This window comes from Gavia stellata, chromosome 1 (assembly GCF_030936135.1).
Source record: "Gavia stellata isolate bGavSte3 chromosome 1, bGavSte3.hap2, whole genome shotgun sequence".
NCBI classification, from domain to species: Eukaryota; Metazoa; Chordata; class Aves; order Gaviiformes; family Gaviidae; genus Gavia; species Gavia stellata.
In genome coordinates, this window is record NC_082594.1 from 119,381,645 (window position 1) to 119,401,551 (window position 19,907).

Genomic DNA, 19,907 nt, shown 5'->3' on the forward strand with positions numbered 1-19,907 from the left:
CTCTTTAGTAATGGATCCTGTTCTTCATTGTGAAATGAGACCACCTACCCATGACAATTCACGGCGGTATCTTGCTAGCACTACTCGCAGTATAAAGTTGATTATGAACAGAAGACATCTAAGACAACATGCAGTGATGTAAATTGACATTAATTCCCAGTGCTTTTCAGAAAGGACTGTTGCTTGTTTCAGATGTAAAATAAAACAGGAAAAATATTCTGGGGAAATGTTCTGTTACACAAAGAAACAATAGAAATAGTATATTTTATGGGAAAAGCTAGCATTTTAAAAACCCTAGTTTTTTAACTGTAAGGAAAAAAGTTATTTTCCAGAATAAAATACATATATTTTTTCAAGGACCTACTCTTCTACTGGAAAGATTTTAAAGTATTTCTTGTGGATATAGTTTTCCACATACTTCATGAAAGAACCAAGGGCTTTATTCGCACACCTTCCTACACATCATGATTAAAACACTTTTACTGCACACATCACAGTCCTAGCTGGATAACATATCGAAAATTGCTCTCCCACCTCTCCTACCCCCCTTCTTCCAAATACACACATTAACTTAGTTGCTCAGCTGGGTGATAAATTATAACTACACTGTCTTTGTGGACAGTGCCAGAGAGCAAGCTCTGGCCCCTGGATAAAGTGGTGTGGACTGGCACCCCTGTACCCTGTTTGGCACGAAGAGCTTTTGGAGATCCCCTTCTAGAGAGGACTGGCCACATCTACACTACCGCACTTGGCCCCAGTTGCTTGTGGGCTGCATATAACATCCCTCTGACCTTAGGATTTACATATATAAAATTATTTTATTTTTAATTCAACATGTCCAAAATAATGATCAGTGCAATGCATCTCATGAAAGAATTGTTCATGCTGATAAGATATGCTTAAAGTTTTGGGACATAGGATGAGGGCATGTAGTGTGCAAGACCTGCTGATGCAGTGTTGCAGACCTGTCCTGAATAGTAGGAGCTGAAGTTGGTATGGTCTATCTGACCAAACTAAAGTGTTATTCAGACACCTCCTCTCAGAAAGAGGAAGGACATGCAACCGTTTCTCTCCAACAAGGAATAAGTGAATCAGCTACCACATACCCAGTATGGCTTACTGTGGTGACAGCACCCAAAGAACAACAAAAAGAGGGGGGAGAGGGGAGGGAGTAAAGGACTAAATCTCTCAGTGTAGACAATCCACATAATTACTGTGCTGTTCAAAATAGAAAAAAAAAATGTTTAATTTCTCTACTTTCATTAAGGACTGTGTGTCAAAGACTCCCAAGCCTTTCCTGGTGACCATCAAGTGTATCACTGTTGAAGTTTGTTCCTATTCTTGGGGCTTTTTTTGTGTGTGTTCTTTTTTGGTTTAATTTTTTGTTTGTGGGGTTTCTTTTGGTTGTGTTGGTGTAGCTTTTTTGTTAGTGTTTTGTCAGGGGAGCAGGGTTGGTATTGTGGGTTTTTTGGTGGTGGTTTTTTTGGGTGTGGTTTTTTTTTTTTTAAAAAAACTCCAACTCCACATTAGCAAATGAGAAAATCTTGAAACTGAATGAATCTACAGAGCATTGAACAAATATATAGACTAGCGAACAAACCTGCCATCGCGTAACAGCAAACAAGTGGAGAATACTTTTCTTTAGATGTTACTATCAGAGATGTTTTTACTGTAATGAACCAGACCCCACAGTTACAAACAACACTATCTTTTTACAGGAAGAAACATACAGTTATCTAAATCAGGTAGGATATGTTATTTTTTTTTTTTTAAATCTTTGAAGTTTAAAAGAAGATATATTTAGATAAAGGAACTTCATGATTCAACATATTCATACATCAAAATTTGCCTACCTGAGTAGAAGAAGTTTTTTTCCCCACTACTTTTTTAGACCATTTTTGCAAGGACAGTTAGCTCCTACAATAACTGTACCGCTGACCTATGTCAAATTCATATGGGTAGAAGAGAGAGACCAAAACTAGTTTTAATTTATTCACTTCACCTATTCTCAAAGGCAACAGACAGCCGAGTACTTTGCTTGTTGCACCACAACCAGACACAGCCATGTGCTTACCCAGGCAGCAGAGTGGAAATGCTGAATGAAAGAAAGGAAGAGAAGGATAAAGAGAATAAGACTGCAGGAACTAGTGAGAGAGGTTAGAGTGTGTAAGAAAAGCAGAGTATATTAGGGAATGTGTTTATGCATTAGCACAGAGTTATACAAATCGAATTTTATTTCCTCTTGGAATTATTATTGAACAACCAGTTTTCTAAAAGCATTCAACAACAGCACTCTTAATCCAAAACCTAATGTTCTGTACACCAGGAACTTTACAAGTAAAACAGGATGAAAATTCTAGTAAGCATTAGTTTACTTAACAGGGAATGCAATTTATGTTTCAAGTTTTTTTTTTATATATGCTGAGGTAGTCCATGGTATAAAAGCAGATTAGGAAGAGAACTCTGACAGATCAGAATTCTTGTCCAGAGGCAAATTCCTGCCTCTTTACCATTGCTACCACTCCAGTAGCACTCTTATCCAAGCTTTATCAACTAATAAGGAAAATATTACAGAGCACAGCCACGAATATGATATTGATAACCTGATAACTGGGATGTTCCTTTACAAATACATGAATTTAATTGTCTGATGAGCAATGGTTTATTTCAAAGGTACGTCTCAGCTACAGGTCATGAAGATTTTATTTTTCCCTGATACAACTGGCAAGATTAGTTTTGTCCAGGTAGATGGAAGTCCATAAATGCAAAAGAAAAAGGTAATTTTGCCTTTTTGATTATTATCTACGAGAAGTACACACACAAAAAGAAAAAAAAAGGCATAACCAGCAGGTTATTTCAAAGACAAGCAGATGCTAGGTACACACAATGATACACCTGATACTGCATATACAGCAACTTCTGTTACTGCCTTCAAAATCCAGAACGGACTTGCACCCAATCTTACAGCATACTTATATGTGCAGTATCTTGTACAATGAAGTATACAGCACCAGACAGAGTAAATAACATTAGACTAAAATCTAGTGCTGACTGTTGAAATTTCGGTACATTGGTTCAGTCTATGCTTAAAAAGAAACATGAATATCCAGTATAAACATTTTAACTGTTTCATTCTGATCAAGTCACTAGTACCTCTTTCATCATTCTTCAGCCCACACACACTTTGAAGTTACAGCTCATTCCTTTTCATTCCTTCAGAGTTTAGTTTCTTCTATTAGTTTTTAAGAGGATAATTGGTAATTAACAAAACATTAATGAACAAGCACTTTGTATTTAAGCATACAAATAACATAGTAGAGAAATCTGTACACCTACAGACAGCAGAGAGTAAACAAGTTACATGTTTTTCTGCTTCTCCTTGTTTATTTCAAGTGCCAGAGGAACAAAGCAGTAGTCTAGACCACAGACACACTCGTGGAGTGTGGAAATCACAGAGAAGGAGTCTCTCTCCTCTGGCTTGAAATTATAACAGTATTCTATGGAAAGAGAAATAGATTGTGCTCTGCACTGCAAAAGCATGGGAGAGAAGGGAATTATTTAAAGTAAGTAATTCCCAACTTTCCTGAATTTAATACTCAGAGGTCACTGTATTGTTTTCAGTAAATACTGGCCTTCACACATTCATGCATAGATAAAATGCACAATTAGAAACTTAGCAAGATATTAGGGAACTTATTGCTATGTGGATACCAAATAGCTCATTATTAAAAAAAAAAAACCACAACCAAAACAGAAACCAAAAGCTGAACATCCTTAGAGAAGAAGGAAATATTAAAAAAAGGCTAACTTTCACCACAAATTCGGAAATCTGCTGTTTCCTTTATTCTGCTCTTGATACATTTTCATTTCTCAGTTTTAGGGACTTAAGGGAAAAAAGTTTTTGCCACAGAACTCTTATTTGGCAAGTATGGGTGACAGGGATTTGCAACTCCAACCAAAGGCATCATCAGGGATGGAAAGGTACATGGGACCAGTTTAATCTCATTTGCTAAGCACTCAATTTCCATACCACAAACACTAGTGCTTACTGACCAAGCCTGCTTCACAACTTGCAGGGTTCACAATATAAGAAGCCCTTCAAATACTAGAATAAATTCTAGGGTTTATGTGATTTGAACATGCCAAGAGTAGTATAGCTATGCTATGAACACAGACACCAAACAGAAAACAAATATAATACAGGAAAGAATTCATAACTCAAAATGCAGGCTTGTATAGGGAGCATAAAACAAAGAACTACTGGATCATTCCACAGAAATGGGACACTGCAAGAGCAAATTCTGCTCAAAGGCTAGAGGCTCAATCAATTAGAAAGCAATAACGTTAACAAACTTAGTTTAGTCACCATTAGACTCAGTTAATACACTCTGTCTTCTGATTAGCTACTGACATGGATCAAAAAGCAGGATCAAGTCCCAGGGAAGCGAGTGGGGTCCCTGCAGGTACAGCCAGCCACCCAAATAAACTCTGTTATGGGATTAGGGCATACAGATTTCTATGAAAAACACCTTAAAGTTGTATTTACTTAGAAACACTGCACAGTTGTCAACTGTCACAGTTGCATTTTCAGAATAGATTTGAGTTAAACTAGCTGCATTAAGTTGGTTTTATTGCCTTCCCTGTACTAATAACATTCAGATAGCAATGGAAGCTAAAATCCAATCTATTTTTCGACATATACACTATCAGCTTGCTGAACTACACTCCACTTGATCAAAACAGATTACCCGGTTTCACCCTCAAACCACCAGAGCATCACTACTTCTTAAAAGTGAGAGGCCTCTCCTCTTAGCTTTATAGATTCTTTATATCACAGAAATGTTGTTTAATTACTGCATTATGGAGGTCCTATGCCCACCAGACATAAAGATATTGTCCTGATAAACCATTTTAAACTTTCTTAGTTTATTTTGTAACTTCAAAAGGGTATTTGTCCTCAAAGACTTTTTGTGTGGTGGAATTTAATAAAATATGTTATTTCCAGTATTTTACAAAACCTAGTTTTTAAGCAGAGAAGTTCATGAATCTATCTGTTCTGTGAAAGAATGTCTCTAGACCTTTTGAAATGTTAACTTTTTCTTTTTTAAATAAAAACACATGCACTGAAACGAAAGCACATGCCAAATACTATTAAAGTAAGCCTTCTTTAATGAGATTTTGCTGACCATGTATCAGCAGCACCACGATGTGTTAAGTGAAACAAGACATTTATTGCCAAGACATTACTGGTATTGCAGAATATAATCAACCATTTACAACTTAAGTAATTGATGTAGGCCTAAATAGTAACAATACTTTTATACCATGTTGCCATGCCAAACTTGTAAAGCCTTTCATTATCATACCCTTTTGAGTAATATTAGAATTTTAAAGAGTTAAAAAACCTCCCCGTATTATTCTTCCGCTGCTAATGAAAGAGATGAGAAATAAGTATCTCTGAGAAGGACTAAACAAGATCTATGTCAGATGCAGTAAATGGATTCAGTATGTCACCATGTACAACTCAGGAGGGAAAGAAGGAGGAAAGAAAGAAAAAAAGAGAAGTCTTTGTTAACTAGTATGATAGTAAGATTGGCATAAATAAATACTTCAGAAATACTGTAAAACTAATTGTAATATTGCTTAGTGCTAAAGTCAGTAGTATTAGCATACTTTATACTTATGTTTATACTATACATAAATACTTCTTTAGAAGGTGTATTGAAGGTCAAAATTTATGAAATTTCATATTATTAGAAGAACATTTTTAACATTACTTACACTAACACAGGTTTTCCTGATATCTTAGGGCTGTTCAAAACTTCTATCATGGCTTGCTTTGTTTCTTCCATTCTTGCAATGTCACTGGAATCCACAACAAATATTACACCGTAGGACTCAGCATAGTAATTTCTCCAGATATTTCGAATTCGTTTTCCACCTCCTAAATCAAAGATGGTGACTTCAAAGCGTCCCTGTTTAAGGTCAATCTTGGAAAACCCAACTGTTGGAGCCACGTCTTCAGGAGACTCTGTCAGAGTTCAAAGAAGAAAGCCTTCAGTAAAACATGTCCTTAGTTATTTAAAGAGGATTTTACATTGTGATTTGTGTAGCAAAATTTGTATTTTAAAAACGTGGAGCAAACGCTCCCTGTTAAGTGACATCATATGGCTAGCCACATATTTTTTACATTAAGATTTTCCCTCTTCTCAGGTAATTTCAAATTAAAGCACTAGTCTCTCAACCAGTTGCTTAAATTTAGATATGAGCACCTGGGAAAAAAAAAAAAAAGGCCAAAAATGCAATTTTTAATATCTAACACCACAGTTAAATTTCAGTGGTGTTCAGTGTACTGCAGTTTTTACTTTCCCCCTCACCACCAATGCTCCCATCTGAACAGTTACACAGCATTTGCACGGTATTAATCCAAGTTTGAGAAGGAAAACAAACAGAACTTAATGCATTATAACCTGGGAAGCCTTGTGCTCTGCCAAATTTATTCTTTATTCCTCATGGTTGCCAAAACAGCTTCAAATGTTCAAACCAAAGGTTGAGATGAAGTGACCAAAACCATGTTCTTCTGAGATGTAAGCTACTTTATTCTCTTTCCTCAAGATCAGGTTTTGGCCTTTGGTTTTTTGTTTATTTTTATTTTCTGTTTTTTAGTTTGTCATAAAATATGCTAAAAAATTATAGCTTTATATTTAATACCTTTGCCTGCTGTCTCCCTTTCCGGAGGGCAAAGAAAGCCTGTACTTGCCTCACACCACTAAGCTGTCTCTGCAGGGGTGAGTTAATTGGATCTCTGCAACCGTTTTATGTAGCTTTGTAGCACAAGGCAGGAGAAACATGTAAAATTCAGCTTGTTGAGAGGAAGAAATGAAGGCATGGTCAAAAGCACTGAGCTCTGAAGAGCAGCTGCAGAAGCTAATCACCACCAGCCTTCTGCTACCACATTCCTTTTTTGAGAGAATCCTTCACACACAGCTGAGATGGGGATTCAGAAGAGACCCCTTGGCCAGAACAGCATAAGTCAAGACTCCAGCAAGAGAAGGGTCCGGGACCCCCTGTTTGTGAAAAACTACAGCTTCAAAACTCAGCAGACTTTATTTTGAAAAACATTTTGCACTGTGAGCTGTAAGTATGTGCTCTTACAAGAGAGAACAATGTGAACATGAGGGTTGCTTAAGGGTGAAAGTTATTGATGGTGCTGAATGTAAGGGGATATTGTTGAAACATATGTGCCAATGGTATGGTGAGGTCTCCAATAATAAGCAGTCTTCAACATAAAAACAGGCTCTGCCGTATAAGCTGCAGATCATTTTGACAAATATGACTTTGGTAACCGTGCTGATTTGCCTAGGTTTAAGAGTCCTAAGAACTGAAATATATTTGGTTTCCGCTAACACCCAGCAATCATAACTGCAGTCTCCTCCTACAGGCTGTATGACTGGTGCACAGCCAGAAATACTGGTTTTATCAACCGTGAAGACTAACGGAAGGTTCTAATCTCTGCAAGCTCTGTTAAGGAAAAAATAACAATTGCTTTCTAAGGCAAGCACTATTCAAGCCCTGGGAAACAGTCACAGAAGTCAGAACTATCTTTTCCTAGAGAGTTTCCCTTTAGAAATACCCATCTTTATCCCATTTTTTCCCCAGAAAAAAAGGACTTTTAGAAATAACTGTCACATTTAGCTGATAAAGGCATTAAAGTTGATTTTGAAACAAAATGGAAGGCTAAATAACGAAGCACTCATGTTTTCAGGGCAAAGATTCATGAATATAAATGGGAGAATATTCATAACTTTATTCACACCTTAGCAAGTCCATAACTTACACAACATGCGTAAACAGAAAGTTGAGGTGGAGACTCCAAGTCTGCCAAAACACTACTAAGTACTCTCTTGTTATTACACAAGATGAATGTTATTTAGATAAACAATTGCACAAGGTAAAAAAAAAGGATAGATAATTTTTGTTTTCATAAGCATAAGTTTTATCTCAAATTATATCCTGCTTGCATGTGTCATTGGATGGTGCAAAGTACCCTCCAAAATCAAATGGTGTCTTACTGAAGTAAGTGCCTAGAAAATTGCTAGTGTTTTTCTGGTGATAAATAATGATATAAAATATGTATCACTAGAACCATCCTTTATGGTATATACATATAGATGCAATTTCCTTCTTTTGAACCTTTTCCTCATTATACATACTTAAAACACTGATTTTTATATAAAGTTTACTGATGTATGTGCATTACTGGGTGGTCACCTGAAAGCAACTTCAGCACATGCGCACAAGGAAAGAAGAAATAATAATAATAAAAAAATCAGGTTCATTGATTTCTCTAATGTATACTAAGATGTGAAACACATCATTAACCAGAAAATTTTGTATCATTGCATTAATTCAAAGTAATTATTAATCAGAATGTGGTCTGCAGCCTTCAGAGTTTTTGTCCGACTCTTTCTTTCACTTAAAGCAACTGACAGAGACAGACAGCTTGCTTGTAGTTACAACATTCCTTCAGATATTTATTGAACCACTGAAAAAACCTTCCTCTAGTCCAAAAATACATTACGATGCTCATGAAATTTAAACAAGAACCCAATTGTTGCAGTTTGGCATTTTGCACAGTTAACAATACAGTGATCAACTCAAGGCACATAAGCACCAAGGTACTCTAAACATTTGATCTTAGTGTTTCTAAGATAATTCAACATCTCTATGGACTATTTTTTTCTTTCTCAGTGGACTAAGGGCTCTAACGCTGCATGGTGCAACATCTTAAGAGGCAGCTCTCTCCATACTATCTACCTTGCCTCTACATCATACTACTACCTTGGAAAAAGATGTATCAGAATGGTAGCAACTTTGCTGAACTACCACTGACTTGGTCTACATTAGCTCAACACGATGTTAAGTGAAGTGGCCAACGAGCAAACGCAGAGCTTGCTCTGCTACTTCGCCTGAGCATGAAGCACATGACTGGGAGGACCTACTTTTTAAGTCACCCTAGCATGACTTGCTGGATATCAAAAATCAGGATCTTTACGTTTCAAAGGTAAGACCCTTAATTTTTCCCTCATCTGCAGGTCTTCATACAATTGCAACCACACTTGTACCACTTTTGGTGATACAATCACCAAAATTTTCTTTCAACAATATGGGAAGGAGAGATAAATTAAAAGATGAAGGAATATTTTTAGATTAAAATGATGGAAAATTAGTAATTATACTCTCTCTTTCAATGCTCCATTTAGATGATAAACAAATGAATTGCTTACCTCCTTGAATTCCTCGGACTGTAGCAGTTTTACCAGCATTATCAAGACCCACCATTATTAGTGTCACCTTCCTCCATAAGGAGAAAAAAAAAAAGGAAAGATATTTCAAATCTTTTTTTCCTCTAGCTAGACATCACTCATTTTATTAAGTTTTTTAATACATGCATAGCAAATTTACCACAAAGTAGTAGAAAGAATAGGCCTCAAAATACCAAGTAGCAGGCATTGTTATCATTATGTATCTGGTGTTCAATATGTCAAACCATCTGATTAGACAGAACAGCAGAATAAGGTATGAAATGAGAAGTCTAATATTGTGCTGTAAGTTTCATATGACACAATGATTTTGCTTTCAATTTGCATTTGCCTGCTGAAATTTAATTTCATGGTACTGTAAATTCCATCCTTTTTTTTTTGGTGTGGTCATGGTCTCCTTAATGATTTTTGTAATTTCATTTCCATTACCCTGTATTTTTACCGCCTCCCTACCTCAAAGTTGTGCCTATACTAGACATTTACTTCTGTCTCAACCAGTGCATCTGAACAACACTATACAGTATACAACACTTGTGTAGACAACATCAGATGCTGTAAATAAGTGGCACTGGTACTTGTCGTGCCTTTGTTTCAAGCAGGAGCAACCTAGACTGCAAACGTGCAAACCAGTGGTGTTGAGTATGTACAATATATTAGCAAACTGGTATACAGGTTAGAATTTATACCAGGATAGGATTTTAAGCAAAGCAATAGGAAAAACGTATCTATGTATATACCTCAATTGTTCCTCCTATTCACAAAGATTCAGAGGAGTCAAAGGAATTTGCTCAGTTTTATGCCCCTTTAAGTGAACGAATACTAAAAACATTGTTATTTCCAGTCTTAAAACTGTAATAGCATCACACATGAAGCATAATTTCTGCAGATTCTTTCAGAAGAGCCAAAAACCTCTGAGAAAAGAACCTAAAAAGGAACAGTAGGATCATAGTAAACTATACTTTAACAGTAAGCTAAAATCAGAACAGCCATGAACATTTATAAACTCACAATTGTCTATAATATACTGGTGGTATCAGGAAGCTATTCAATCCAATATCGTTCTTTGAACAGCAGCACCTTCTGTAAAACCTAAACTATGTAGCATTAAAGAAAAGAGCAAATCCTCCTACATGAGTGTAAAGTATAAATAAGTGTGGTGTACCCTTTATTTCCCTTCCCCATAGTTTGTAAATAATTTGAAACAAACTATGCACTACCTGTGCATCTCTGCTAACTGGAAAGAAAAGGATGCAGGATGTCAAAGTAAAATTAACAGAAACAAATGAGAACAGTAGAATTCCATAAGCGGGAATGGATCACCAGGCTACCCACAAAATGCAGTATTAAGACACTTTGATAATAATAAGAAAACTAGGGGCTACAGCCTACTGTTGACAACAAAGTGTTTTAACACATTACACTTCAGAATCTCAAAATGCGGAAACTAAATCAATAAGACAAAACCCAAATAAACTTTACATAAATATTCTAGCATCACCCCATAATGCTCAACTTGAGGAAACAGTATGCAAAGGACAATATTTTGAACTTTATACTTTCCTGAAGTCAGAAACAAAGTACCTGAATTACAGATGATTAACATTGCATTTTTAAGTTCAGAAGATGTATTGATTCTCTCTTGGAGAAAAAAAAAATGACGGATTTTGTCTCAGAATTAAAAAATACAAAACAATGTTATCTAGCAAATAAAGTAAAACATAGGTGAGAGGACATGAAATACAGTTTGGGAAGGTCAGAACAGAAATGTAAAATACTTTCACATCTTTACCTGACAGGTTCCTGCCACCGTTTTAACCAGCTGCAGCAATTGGCCATTAGACTGAACATCGCTCTTCACTGGCCATCCAGAGCCATGAAAGCTACAGAAACAATGTGGACAGGCCAGAACAACCCAAGAAGACTGGGAGAGAGACTGCAGAGGCCCAGATGTTGTCTTATTACTGCTAGCAAGGAAGAAAGGAAAAAAAAAAAGAAAAAGAAATGCATAGTTAGCCCCTAGGTATAACCAAGGCAAGCCATTTCCCTAGCAGCAGCCTGTCTATTCAGAGTGTGTCATATTCAGTCAGCCCCATGACAGTCTCATTATATCTTTCACTTGTCCATCCTCTCACACTTCATCTGCCCCCATATCTGGGCAGCAACAACACAGTACTCGTACAAAATAATAGCGCAAGACCACTGCACATAATGAAACCTGCAAGTTAGAGCAGTAAGACACACTACGCTATGAAATTCCAGTGCTTGCCTTGCTAACGCATCCCACAGCTCTGCTGACTGACAGAAAATAAGGACTAATTTCAAGCATGAGTAAGGCTCGTAAGAACATAACAGGATAAGACATTAAAAGCAAACTAAGAATGTCCTACCTGTTAAGTATATTCATGACAAACATAGGTTCAAACTGGTAGTAGGAATTACAATCAGTCTCAAGGCAGAACTTCCATCAAGAACAAGGATTTCCGCAAAATTTGGGTGAGACCCTCTTGACACTTTTGCACTGGAGATACTAGGAGCAAAGCGTGATTGGACAGTAGTGAGACCAATCCTTTCAAGGGTTGCGAGCTGGGATGAAAGGTGTCCGTCTCTTTTCCCAAGTAACAAGTGATGGGATGAGAGGAAACGGCCTCAAGTTGCGCCAGGGGAGGTTTAGACTGGATATTAGGAAAAATTTCTACACTGAAAGGGTTGTCAAGCATTGGAACAAGCTGCCCAGGGAAGTGGTTAAATCACCATCCCCGGAGGTATTTAAAAGCCGTTGTAGACATTAGGCTTAGTGGAGGACTTGGCAGTGTTACATTAACAGTTGGACTCGATGATCTTAAGGGTCTTTTCCAACCTATATGATTCTATGATTTAACTGTCAATTTCTCTCACACAATAAGATCCTGCAACACTGAAACTGGGTTCTCTAGTGAGTACTTTGAGGAACCGGCAACTTAATATTCCATCATTTTACAATCCCACTTTCTACTCTTCAAGCAGGAGAAACAGAGAATATTCCTCTTTCTGATGTTGCTCTGTGGAACAAACAACGGAGAATAACTGTGTGATCATATGCATGTTTATTTCTTTGTATGCACACTTAGCTACGAAACAGTAAAGCTTACACAAACCATGCAGTCAAGTGCACAAAGATGCGAAAGCTTTAAAACTCCTTTAGTTATTCAGCTACGATAACCCTACTGTGAACAAACAGTAGTTGTCCAGGTAAAGGCCTTTCACTGGCAAGCTTTCGGCAATTTTACTTCACGAGTTGAAATACATGACCTCCCTGGTAGGATGATGTACTGAGTCTGGCTGCTATTTTCTTCACGGCAGCCTGTATGGTGATGTGCTTTGTATTTTTGGCTAAAACTGACAATAACATATGAATATTTTGGCTATTACTGGACAGTGCTTGCACAGCATCAAGGCTTTCTCTGTTTCCCACTCTGCCCTGCCCCCCTCTCCCCCCGTCAGTAGGCTGTGGTGTGCAAGAAGCTAGGAGAGGACACAGCCAGGACAGCCAGCTCCAACTGACGAGAGGGATATTCCATACCATATGACGTCATGCTCAGCAAAAAATAGCTCAGGGAAAAGAGGAGGAAGGGGGAACGTTCATGGTTATTGCATTTGTCTTCCCAAGCAGCCATTAAGCGTGCTGAGGCCCTGCTTTCCAGAAAGTGGCTGAACATCTGCCCACTAATGGGAAGTAGTGATTAATTCCTCTTTTTGCTCTGCTTGAGCATGCAGCTTTTGCTTTCACCACTAAACTGCCATTATCTCCATCCGCAAGTCTTCTCATCTTCCTTCTATCTTCTCCCCATCCTGTGGGAGAGGGGAGTGAGCAAGTCACTGGGTGCATGTTTAGCTGTTGGGCAGGGTCAGCCCAGCCCAGTCCTTCTTGGTGCCCAAAGTGGGGCTAAAGATAATGACAGCTTTGATCTAAGCATGTTATAGTTGTTATTGGCAGGCTCCTGCGCTGATCACTGAGCTTGCTTGCTTTACTGCATATTAGAGTCCAGTGCTTGTTAGTGGCTGGAAAAGGCTGTGTACGCTGCTTCTCCCTTGGGAGAAGGCAAAGCCATTTGTGGGATTATGTTTGCTCAAGTGCACTTGATGGACAATGTGGAAGGATGGAGAAATCCAGCATTAAATCTCAAGAAGATTTAAACTTAGGGGAAAATAACCCATGATTTGAGTTGTATGTTACAGAAACAGCACAGCAGGAACCACTTGAACCAAACGAGGATGAGCCTCGTGAGGAACCAGGCAAGTGTGGCAGTGACTCAACCCAACTGGGTCTTGGCACCCAACAGTCCAGCAAGCCACTTCCCCTGCCCTGAGTGACCACCTCCAGAGATGAAGCCCAAGTCACCAACTGTTCTTATTTGGGGAAGGGCGGGGGTGGGGTGGGGGTGGGGGTGTGGCTATGGAATAGGGGACTAATATCCGTGCATATGTCATGGGATAGGGGATGGTGGTTAATGACATACCATCTCTCCTCCAGAGATTACCACAACCCTTGTAGAAGGAATATGCACTATCACCTCAGCTCATAGGTTCATATCATCTTAGCTCCCGTTTTGATCAGCCGCTTAAGCTAAACAAACAACTGGATTCATATCAGAACAGCTGAGATGTAGACAGGTATTACCTACTGCTAACTTGCCTCCATGAGCACATTAACTGAGAGTAGTGACACTTGGAATTACTATAGCAAGTTTCCTAAAGCTTGTTTCTCAAAATTACTTTTTTTTTTTTTAACAAAGAAATTCCTTTCATATTTTAAGTGATAACTAACCTGAAACTAAGGTAATTTCAAACTATGCAGAAAACTGAATAATTAAAGATTATAACAACTTTCCAAAGTTGTCATCTTCCCAATCGAGACCAATAAAAGTGGGAAAAAAATTGAGGAACTATCCCTAACAAACATATTTTGTCCCTAACAAACTATGATGGTTTGGATAATTTATACAGGTAGGAACTGAGAACTCCTCCTGATCTTATGAAGCTGCTATATTCAAAGACGCCTTTGTGTGGATCTGCCATCATTCAATGTCAGAAACAGGTCAGATTTCTTCCAGAGCAGAGACAACAGATACTCTTTAAATATTTATATTCTGTTATACAAGGGCACCTGAGAATAGCTTCTCCACAGGACAGCTTAGTGTGTGAAGAACAGAGAAGTTCCTAAAAAGGAGAGCAAGATGATTACAACTTCTACAAGTATTCAAATCAGGCTGTGAAGAATCCAAAATCAAAAAAAAACTCAAAAAAACCCACATGCAGTGGAGCGTGGTGCCTTAACCCACAAGCAAGTACCAACAAAGCTAACTTTGAGAACATAGCTCCACAAATTTTCAGCTAGTTCTGCTGAAAAGCAAAATGTAACAACTCAATGAACAACACACTGACAAAAATGTAACATTTTCAATACCTGAGCATCACCATAGAACAATTCCCATACCATATTATGCAGATTGTCTAGCTTTGCAAATTGTCGCAAAATTGCTCTAAAGCACGGATATGGCCCATAGCATTCAAATGGGATTCATGAAATGAAGAAAACTTGTTAAAGAGTGAAGAGCAGAGGACGACTATGTCATAGCAGAGGAATCTTGTTTAAATACAAAACCCCAAAGGGGGGTGGGCAGGAGGTGACAAATAAGATAAAAAAAATTCCAAAACATACCACTATAGGAGGAAAGGGCATTCAACACTGCTGAGAAAATGATGGTAGGGAGGCAAATTACATCGTGTTATGCTATTTTGGAGAGACTTGATCTCTGAAATATGTACGGAACATACTACATGGATTTTATATGTTGCATTAACAACATTCAGAAATTGTTCCAGATATTATATCTGTCAGCTTGAACTCTTTATGCTTGTTGAGGTGAAGCAAAACCGACATGCCCACAAGCTCAGAAATATGTAAAACTCTGTAGTTAAGCCCAGTATACCATTTAGGTAGCAGGTCAGCACAAGTGTCAAGGACTAAGAACGTCAGAGATCCCATTTTTAGGTAAGACAACAGAAAAACTGTAGTACAGAGACTAAAAAAAACATGAGAGATAACTGCATTAACTGTAGATTAAGATCAAGAGCTACTTAGCAGCCTGTATGTTATGTGACCCAAAGTACTGGGTACCAGCAAGTCCAACATCCAAAGTCATCTGATGAGTAAGTTTATCTATTTCCATATCAAAGTACAAAACAAGCACCTTTTTACACATTCCACTGTCAGAGTTTACATTAAATGTTCTGCCTTTGTTAGAGCCTTTTACGGTAGAGAATTTTTTCACTGTCATATCAATCTCTCTCTTTCCTTAAAACATGCTTTTCCTTAAAACAAACCATTTAAAGCTGACCCTCCTCAAAAAGTTTAATTATTTAACTTCCTACTATGATGTTCCTTGCCCGACTTGTTTGAATTTTAACTATAAGAACATTGTATTTCAGTTGTATTGTGTTATATTTTGAACAATAAACCAAGTGATTGAGCAGTGAAGAAGGCATATCCAGCAAAAACCTGAACACTATCCTCTCTGCCAAAATTGCAGTGCAGTTAGCAAGCGCATGAAGTGCAAGCAAGAACTGTAAGGTCTTGAAAGACTGAAGCATATAAGTATTTGTGAAAAATAGCTCTAGGACCATCAGTTCTTCTGTAAAGAAAAGTTACTACAAGACTAGCAGTTCAAGTGAGGTTCCACACTTTCCAGCCATGTTCCTACCCTTCTTGTGTTTCCAAAAAGAAGCAGCTCTAAAATCCAGACTCTGGTTCAGGCACGTTTCCTTGGCTTGTCTCTACCACCGTGGGAGCACTTTTTTTGGTTTTTAAAATCAACATTTCAGAGAAAATCTACTCTGTATTGCTCAAAGACTTACACGCAGGCTGCCAAGCACCCACAGCCCGCGACTGCCGTTGCAGACACGCACCGACGTGTTTTATACGGCGAGACTGGAGCGGAGCTGGAAGAAACTCGACCCGAGCTCCGCCAGCCGGGAGCCGAGTCTGGCGGGGCGACCCCAGCCGCCAGCCCGCCCGGGAGATGCCCCAGCCCCGCTGAGAGCAGACGTTCTCTGGGCCCTCCCCGGAGGCGCAAACACCTGAAGAAGGCGCCCCGCGAAGACCCCGAGCCCCCAGCCTCGCCCCTGCCCCGCGGCACCGCCGGCAGCCCGCCGCACACGGCGCTTCTCGAAAAACAGGCCCCGGCGGGGCCGGGCCGGGGGCGAGCCGCACAACCAGCCGCCTCACACCAGCAACCGCGGCGGCCGGCAGCCGCCCGGAGCCGCGGCCGCTGCCTGCGCGCCCCTCGTCCCCGCCCGGGAACTTACCGCTCGCTCAGCGGAGGCGCGAGGCGATGAGGACACGCAGCCCGAGCGCTAACGGCTCCGCGCTGCCCGTCCGCGCCGCAGAGGGCTCCGCGCCGCGCAGCCCGTCCCCGCCACGGCGGCGGTCAGCGGGACTGGCGTTGCCCTGGGCGACGGAAGGCCGCGGCCGAACGCGGAGAACGGGAGGCTGTGACCGCAGCGCCGGGCCCGACGCGGCCGCTCCGGGGTCACGTGCCCGGCGCCCCGCTCACGCGAAGCCGCCCATTGGTCGAAGCCGAGCTCTCCGAAGCAGTGAGGACGCGTAACCAGGCCGGTAACCCCTGGTTACCGCTAACGGGAGACGGGAAGGGACAAGCTTGTCGGCAGCAGCGGAGCGCGAAGGCGGACAACGCCGACGCTCGGGCGGAGAAGCACGAGAGGGCAGGCCCGCGGCTAACCAATAGGGGCGGGCGGCTTCCTCGGTGCCCGCGGAGGGTCAGCCAATCAGCTACAAGGGGGCGAGGACAGAAGGCTCTCCCAGGACCGCCCGCCCGAAAGTAAACAACGGCGCGCGCGCCCGGCCGCGGCGCGAGCCTACAGTAACGTCAACTGCCGCGCGGGCGCTGCCGGGCCCGCTTTGCCCCTCTCTCGCTGGTGCGAGGCCCTCCTTGGCTTGCGCTCTCCTGCTCGCTGTGCGCGCCGCGCCGGGAGCCGCTGCCGGGGAGGATGTCCGCGGCCCCCCGCCTGCCTGTCTCCCGCGGCCGCCCCTCGGCGCGGCCCGGCCGCAGGTCAGGCGCGAGCCGCCGGCGGTGCTGCCCCCGGCGCCCTGCTGACGCTCCCGCAGGGCAACGCTGCCCGGACACGGCCCGGCCTCCCCCCCGCCCCGCGGCCCCTCCCTCCCGCCCCCAGAGGCTCGCCCGGCCCCGCCGCCCCGGCCCGCCGCTCAGAGGAGCCGCCGCGCAGTCACGGCGCCGTGCCCGGTCCCGGCCCCCGCCCCGCCGGTAGCGATGAGGCCGCGATGCCGGCGGTGCCTCCCGCTGCTGGCGGGCCTGGCGGTGGCCATCGCCCTCGCGGAGGCCGCGACCTGTGAGTGAGGCGAGGCGGGAGGAGGCGAGGGGGGGGCGAGCGGGGCCGGGGCGCGCGGGCGGCGGCCGTTAGCGCCCCTCGCGCTCCCAGCCGCCCGCCCCTCAGCGCCGGGGGCGCCTTGGGGCCGGGGGGCCCCGCGGCGAGCTGCCGAGCGGGGGGCCGGCGCCGTTCCCCGTGGGCCTGGGGACGGGGTGCCGCGGGCGGCCGCCTCAGCATCGAAGCGAGGGGCGGCCCGGACTGGTGCGGTGGGGGCGCGGCCCTCCCCACCGGTCCGGCGCATCGCGGCCTCCCTTGCCGGGTAGGTGCCCCTGAGCCACCGCGATGGCGGGGCGCCTTGACCCCGTCGGTTTTGTCTGCTTTCTCGAAGGCAGCCGTTGCTGCTGGGGCAGCCGAGCTGCAGCTTGGGGCCGGTCGCGGCTCGGAAGCTGTTTGCGGCCGAAACGCAGCTCTGCAGGTCCGGGGAAAATGTGCCTTCAAATAGCGCTTGATTCGCTTGGGGAAAAAATACACGATAGATCATAGTCTCAGGAGGGTGGCATTATTGTGGAGTCCAGGCAAGCAGCCCTGACTCTTGATAAGTTCAGACCTGTCAGCCTAGGTAAGAACTACGTGCTCCCACAAATAGATAAAAAAAAAAAAAAATCAAAGCTTATGTCTTTGACATGAAAGCCTTTGAGCTTAGTACTAAAAGAAGACAATGTGTATCTGGAACAAGCAGAATTGCAGCTCAAAGTAAGCCTGTTTCTGACGTGTTTTACTAATGATTAAACAGGCAGAAGAAAAACGTAATGTTTACTAGTCAGACTTCTGTTTGAATGCTAGGGATTCTGACTATGAAAGGAACGGTATGGAAAGATGAAAGTTCATTTTATAACTTACTTTTGAACAGGTCCTACAAGTAAATCACCTAATAAATCTTTTGTCATGTTCATTTCTCTGTTTTCATCACATTTTCTGTTCCACTTATCTCCCCCACCGCATAACTTGTCAGTTTTCTCTTTTACGAACACTGGGAAATTAGAAGTTGTCCTACTCATGCAAAATTTCTGTGGCCCATGTAGTCCGGCTTCCTATCCCTGGCTCTGAACAATGCCAGGAATTTCTGAGACAGGTAAAACCCCCAGAAAACAGAAAGATCTTAATAACGTAGCTTGTACCATTCAATAATTATAAAGGAAAGTTGCCTCTCTGCTAGTCTTGGTGCAGCTGCATTTGGTCCAACATCCAGTGAGGGACAAGTTTTGTATAAGATGGAGAAGGAACAGGGAAACATCAGCAGTCAGTTGCCTTTATTTTGTTGACTGCATAAAGCTTATGTCACTGATGAACATTTTGGGAGACTCCAGTCGCTGGAATTATGGAGCTGACTGCAATATAACAGCTGTACAAATAAGGTAACGCCACTTTCTACAGTGGCATCACATTTCCTTTTTGTTCAGTTTATAGGGTCTGAGTTATAGGGTCTTCAGTTTATAGAGTTTCTGAGGGAGAGCATGAGTAGGCTGCAACTGCTTTCTACAGCTGGGGTATTAGGTAAGCAGCTCTATGCTGCGTCTAACAAGCCCCCTTAAGACAGGTTTACAGTTGCATCTGCACTACAAGACAGCTGTAAGGAACCACTGAATCTCATCCTCTCTCCCCATTTTTTTTTCTTTTTCAGTAGCATTACTTCTAAACAAGTGCTTGATAAGCAATCACTGCACAGTGTCTGTACAACACCTATTGAAATCGTAGCTAGAATTTCCGTAAGGCTTCAGTGATAATCAAATGAAACAGACCGAGTTCATTAAGGGTTAACTATTGGTTTGGCAGGGTCAAGTGCGCTGGAGTTTCCTGTAATCAAACTGGCAGCAGTAGCAGTGAGGAATTTTTTGTTTTTAATAAAGGTCCTATCATAATCTTTGTAAGGAAAAACCAGTTGAATAAATACACTACTAGTGCTATGCATGTGAATTGAAATATTTGCAATAAAAATACGGAATTTGCATTGCATTACATGCCTTGTTTAAACTCAAAAGTCATAGAAAACCAGCTTAAGAGAAGGGTAAACTGCTGTGATGTAGGGGAATAGACCTGTTTCCATTACCCCCCTGTATTCAAAATAGGTAGTGTTAGATCTGGTGTAATGTCCTCAAGAATGTTGTACTTACTTAAAATTCTCTTGCACTTTACTGGAAA

General features: G+C 41.8%; 2 protein-coding genes across 3 annotated transcripts in view; one reads left to right on the forward strand and one right to left on the reverse strand.

Moving 5' to 3' along the window:
- Window positions 1-16,688, reverse strand: part of ARL13B (ADP ribosylation factor like GTPase 13B) — a 51,061-nt gene extending 34,373 nt beyond the window's left edge. For both annotated transcript variants that reach the window (XM_059817820.1, XM_059817827.1), the window contains exons 1-4: window positions 16,668-16,688; window positions 11,113-11,284; window positions 9,288-9,358; window positions 5,782-6,031 (exon numbers count right to left, since the gene is read on the reverse strand). In XM_059817820.1, coding sequence (XP_059673803.1) covers window positions 5,782-6,031; window positions 9,288-9,358; window positions 11,113-11,171 — 380 coding nt within the window. In that variant the 5' untranslated portion in view covers window positions 11,172-11,284; window positions 16,668-16,688. The remainder of the gene's footprint in view (window positions 1-5,781; window positions 6,032-9,287; window positions 9,359-11,112; window positions 11,285-16,667) is intronic.
- A 962-nt stretch (window positions 16,689-17,650) lies between these two features.
- Window positions 17,651-19,907, forward strand: part of PROS1 (protein S) — a 30,665-nt gene continuing 28,408 nt past the window's right edge. Inside the window, exon 1 of the mRNA XM_059835873.1 lies at window positions 17,651-17,729. Coding sequence (XP_059691856.1) covers window positions 17,651-17,729 — 79 coding nt within the window. The remainder of the gene's footprint in view (window positions 17,730-19,907) is intronic.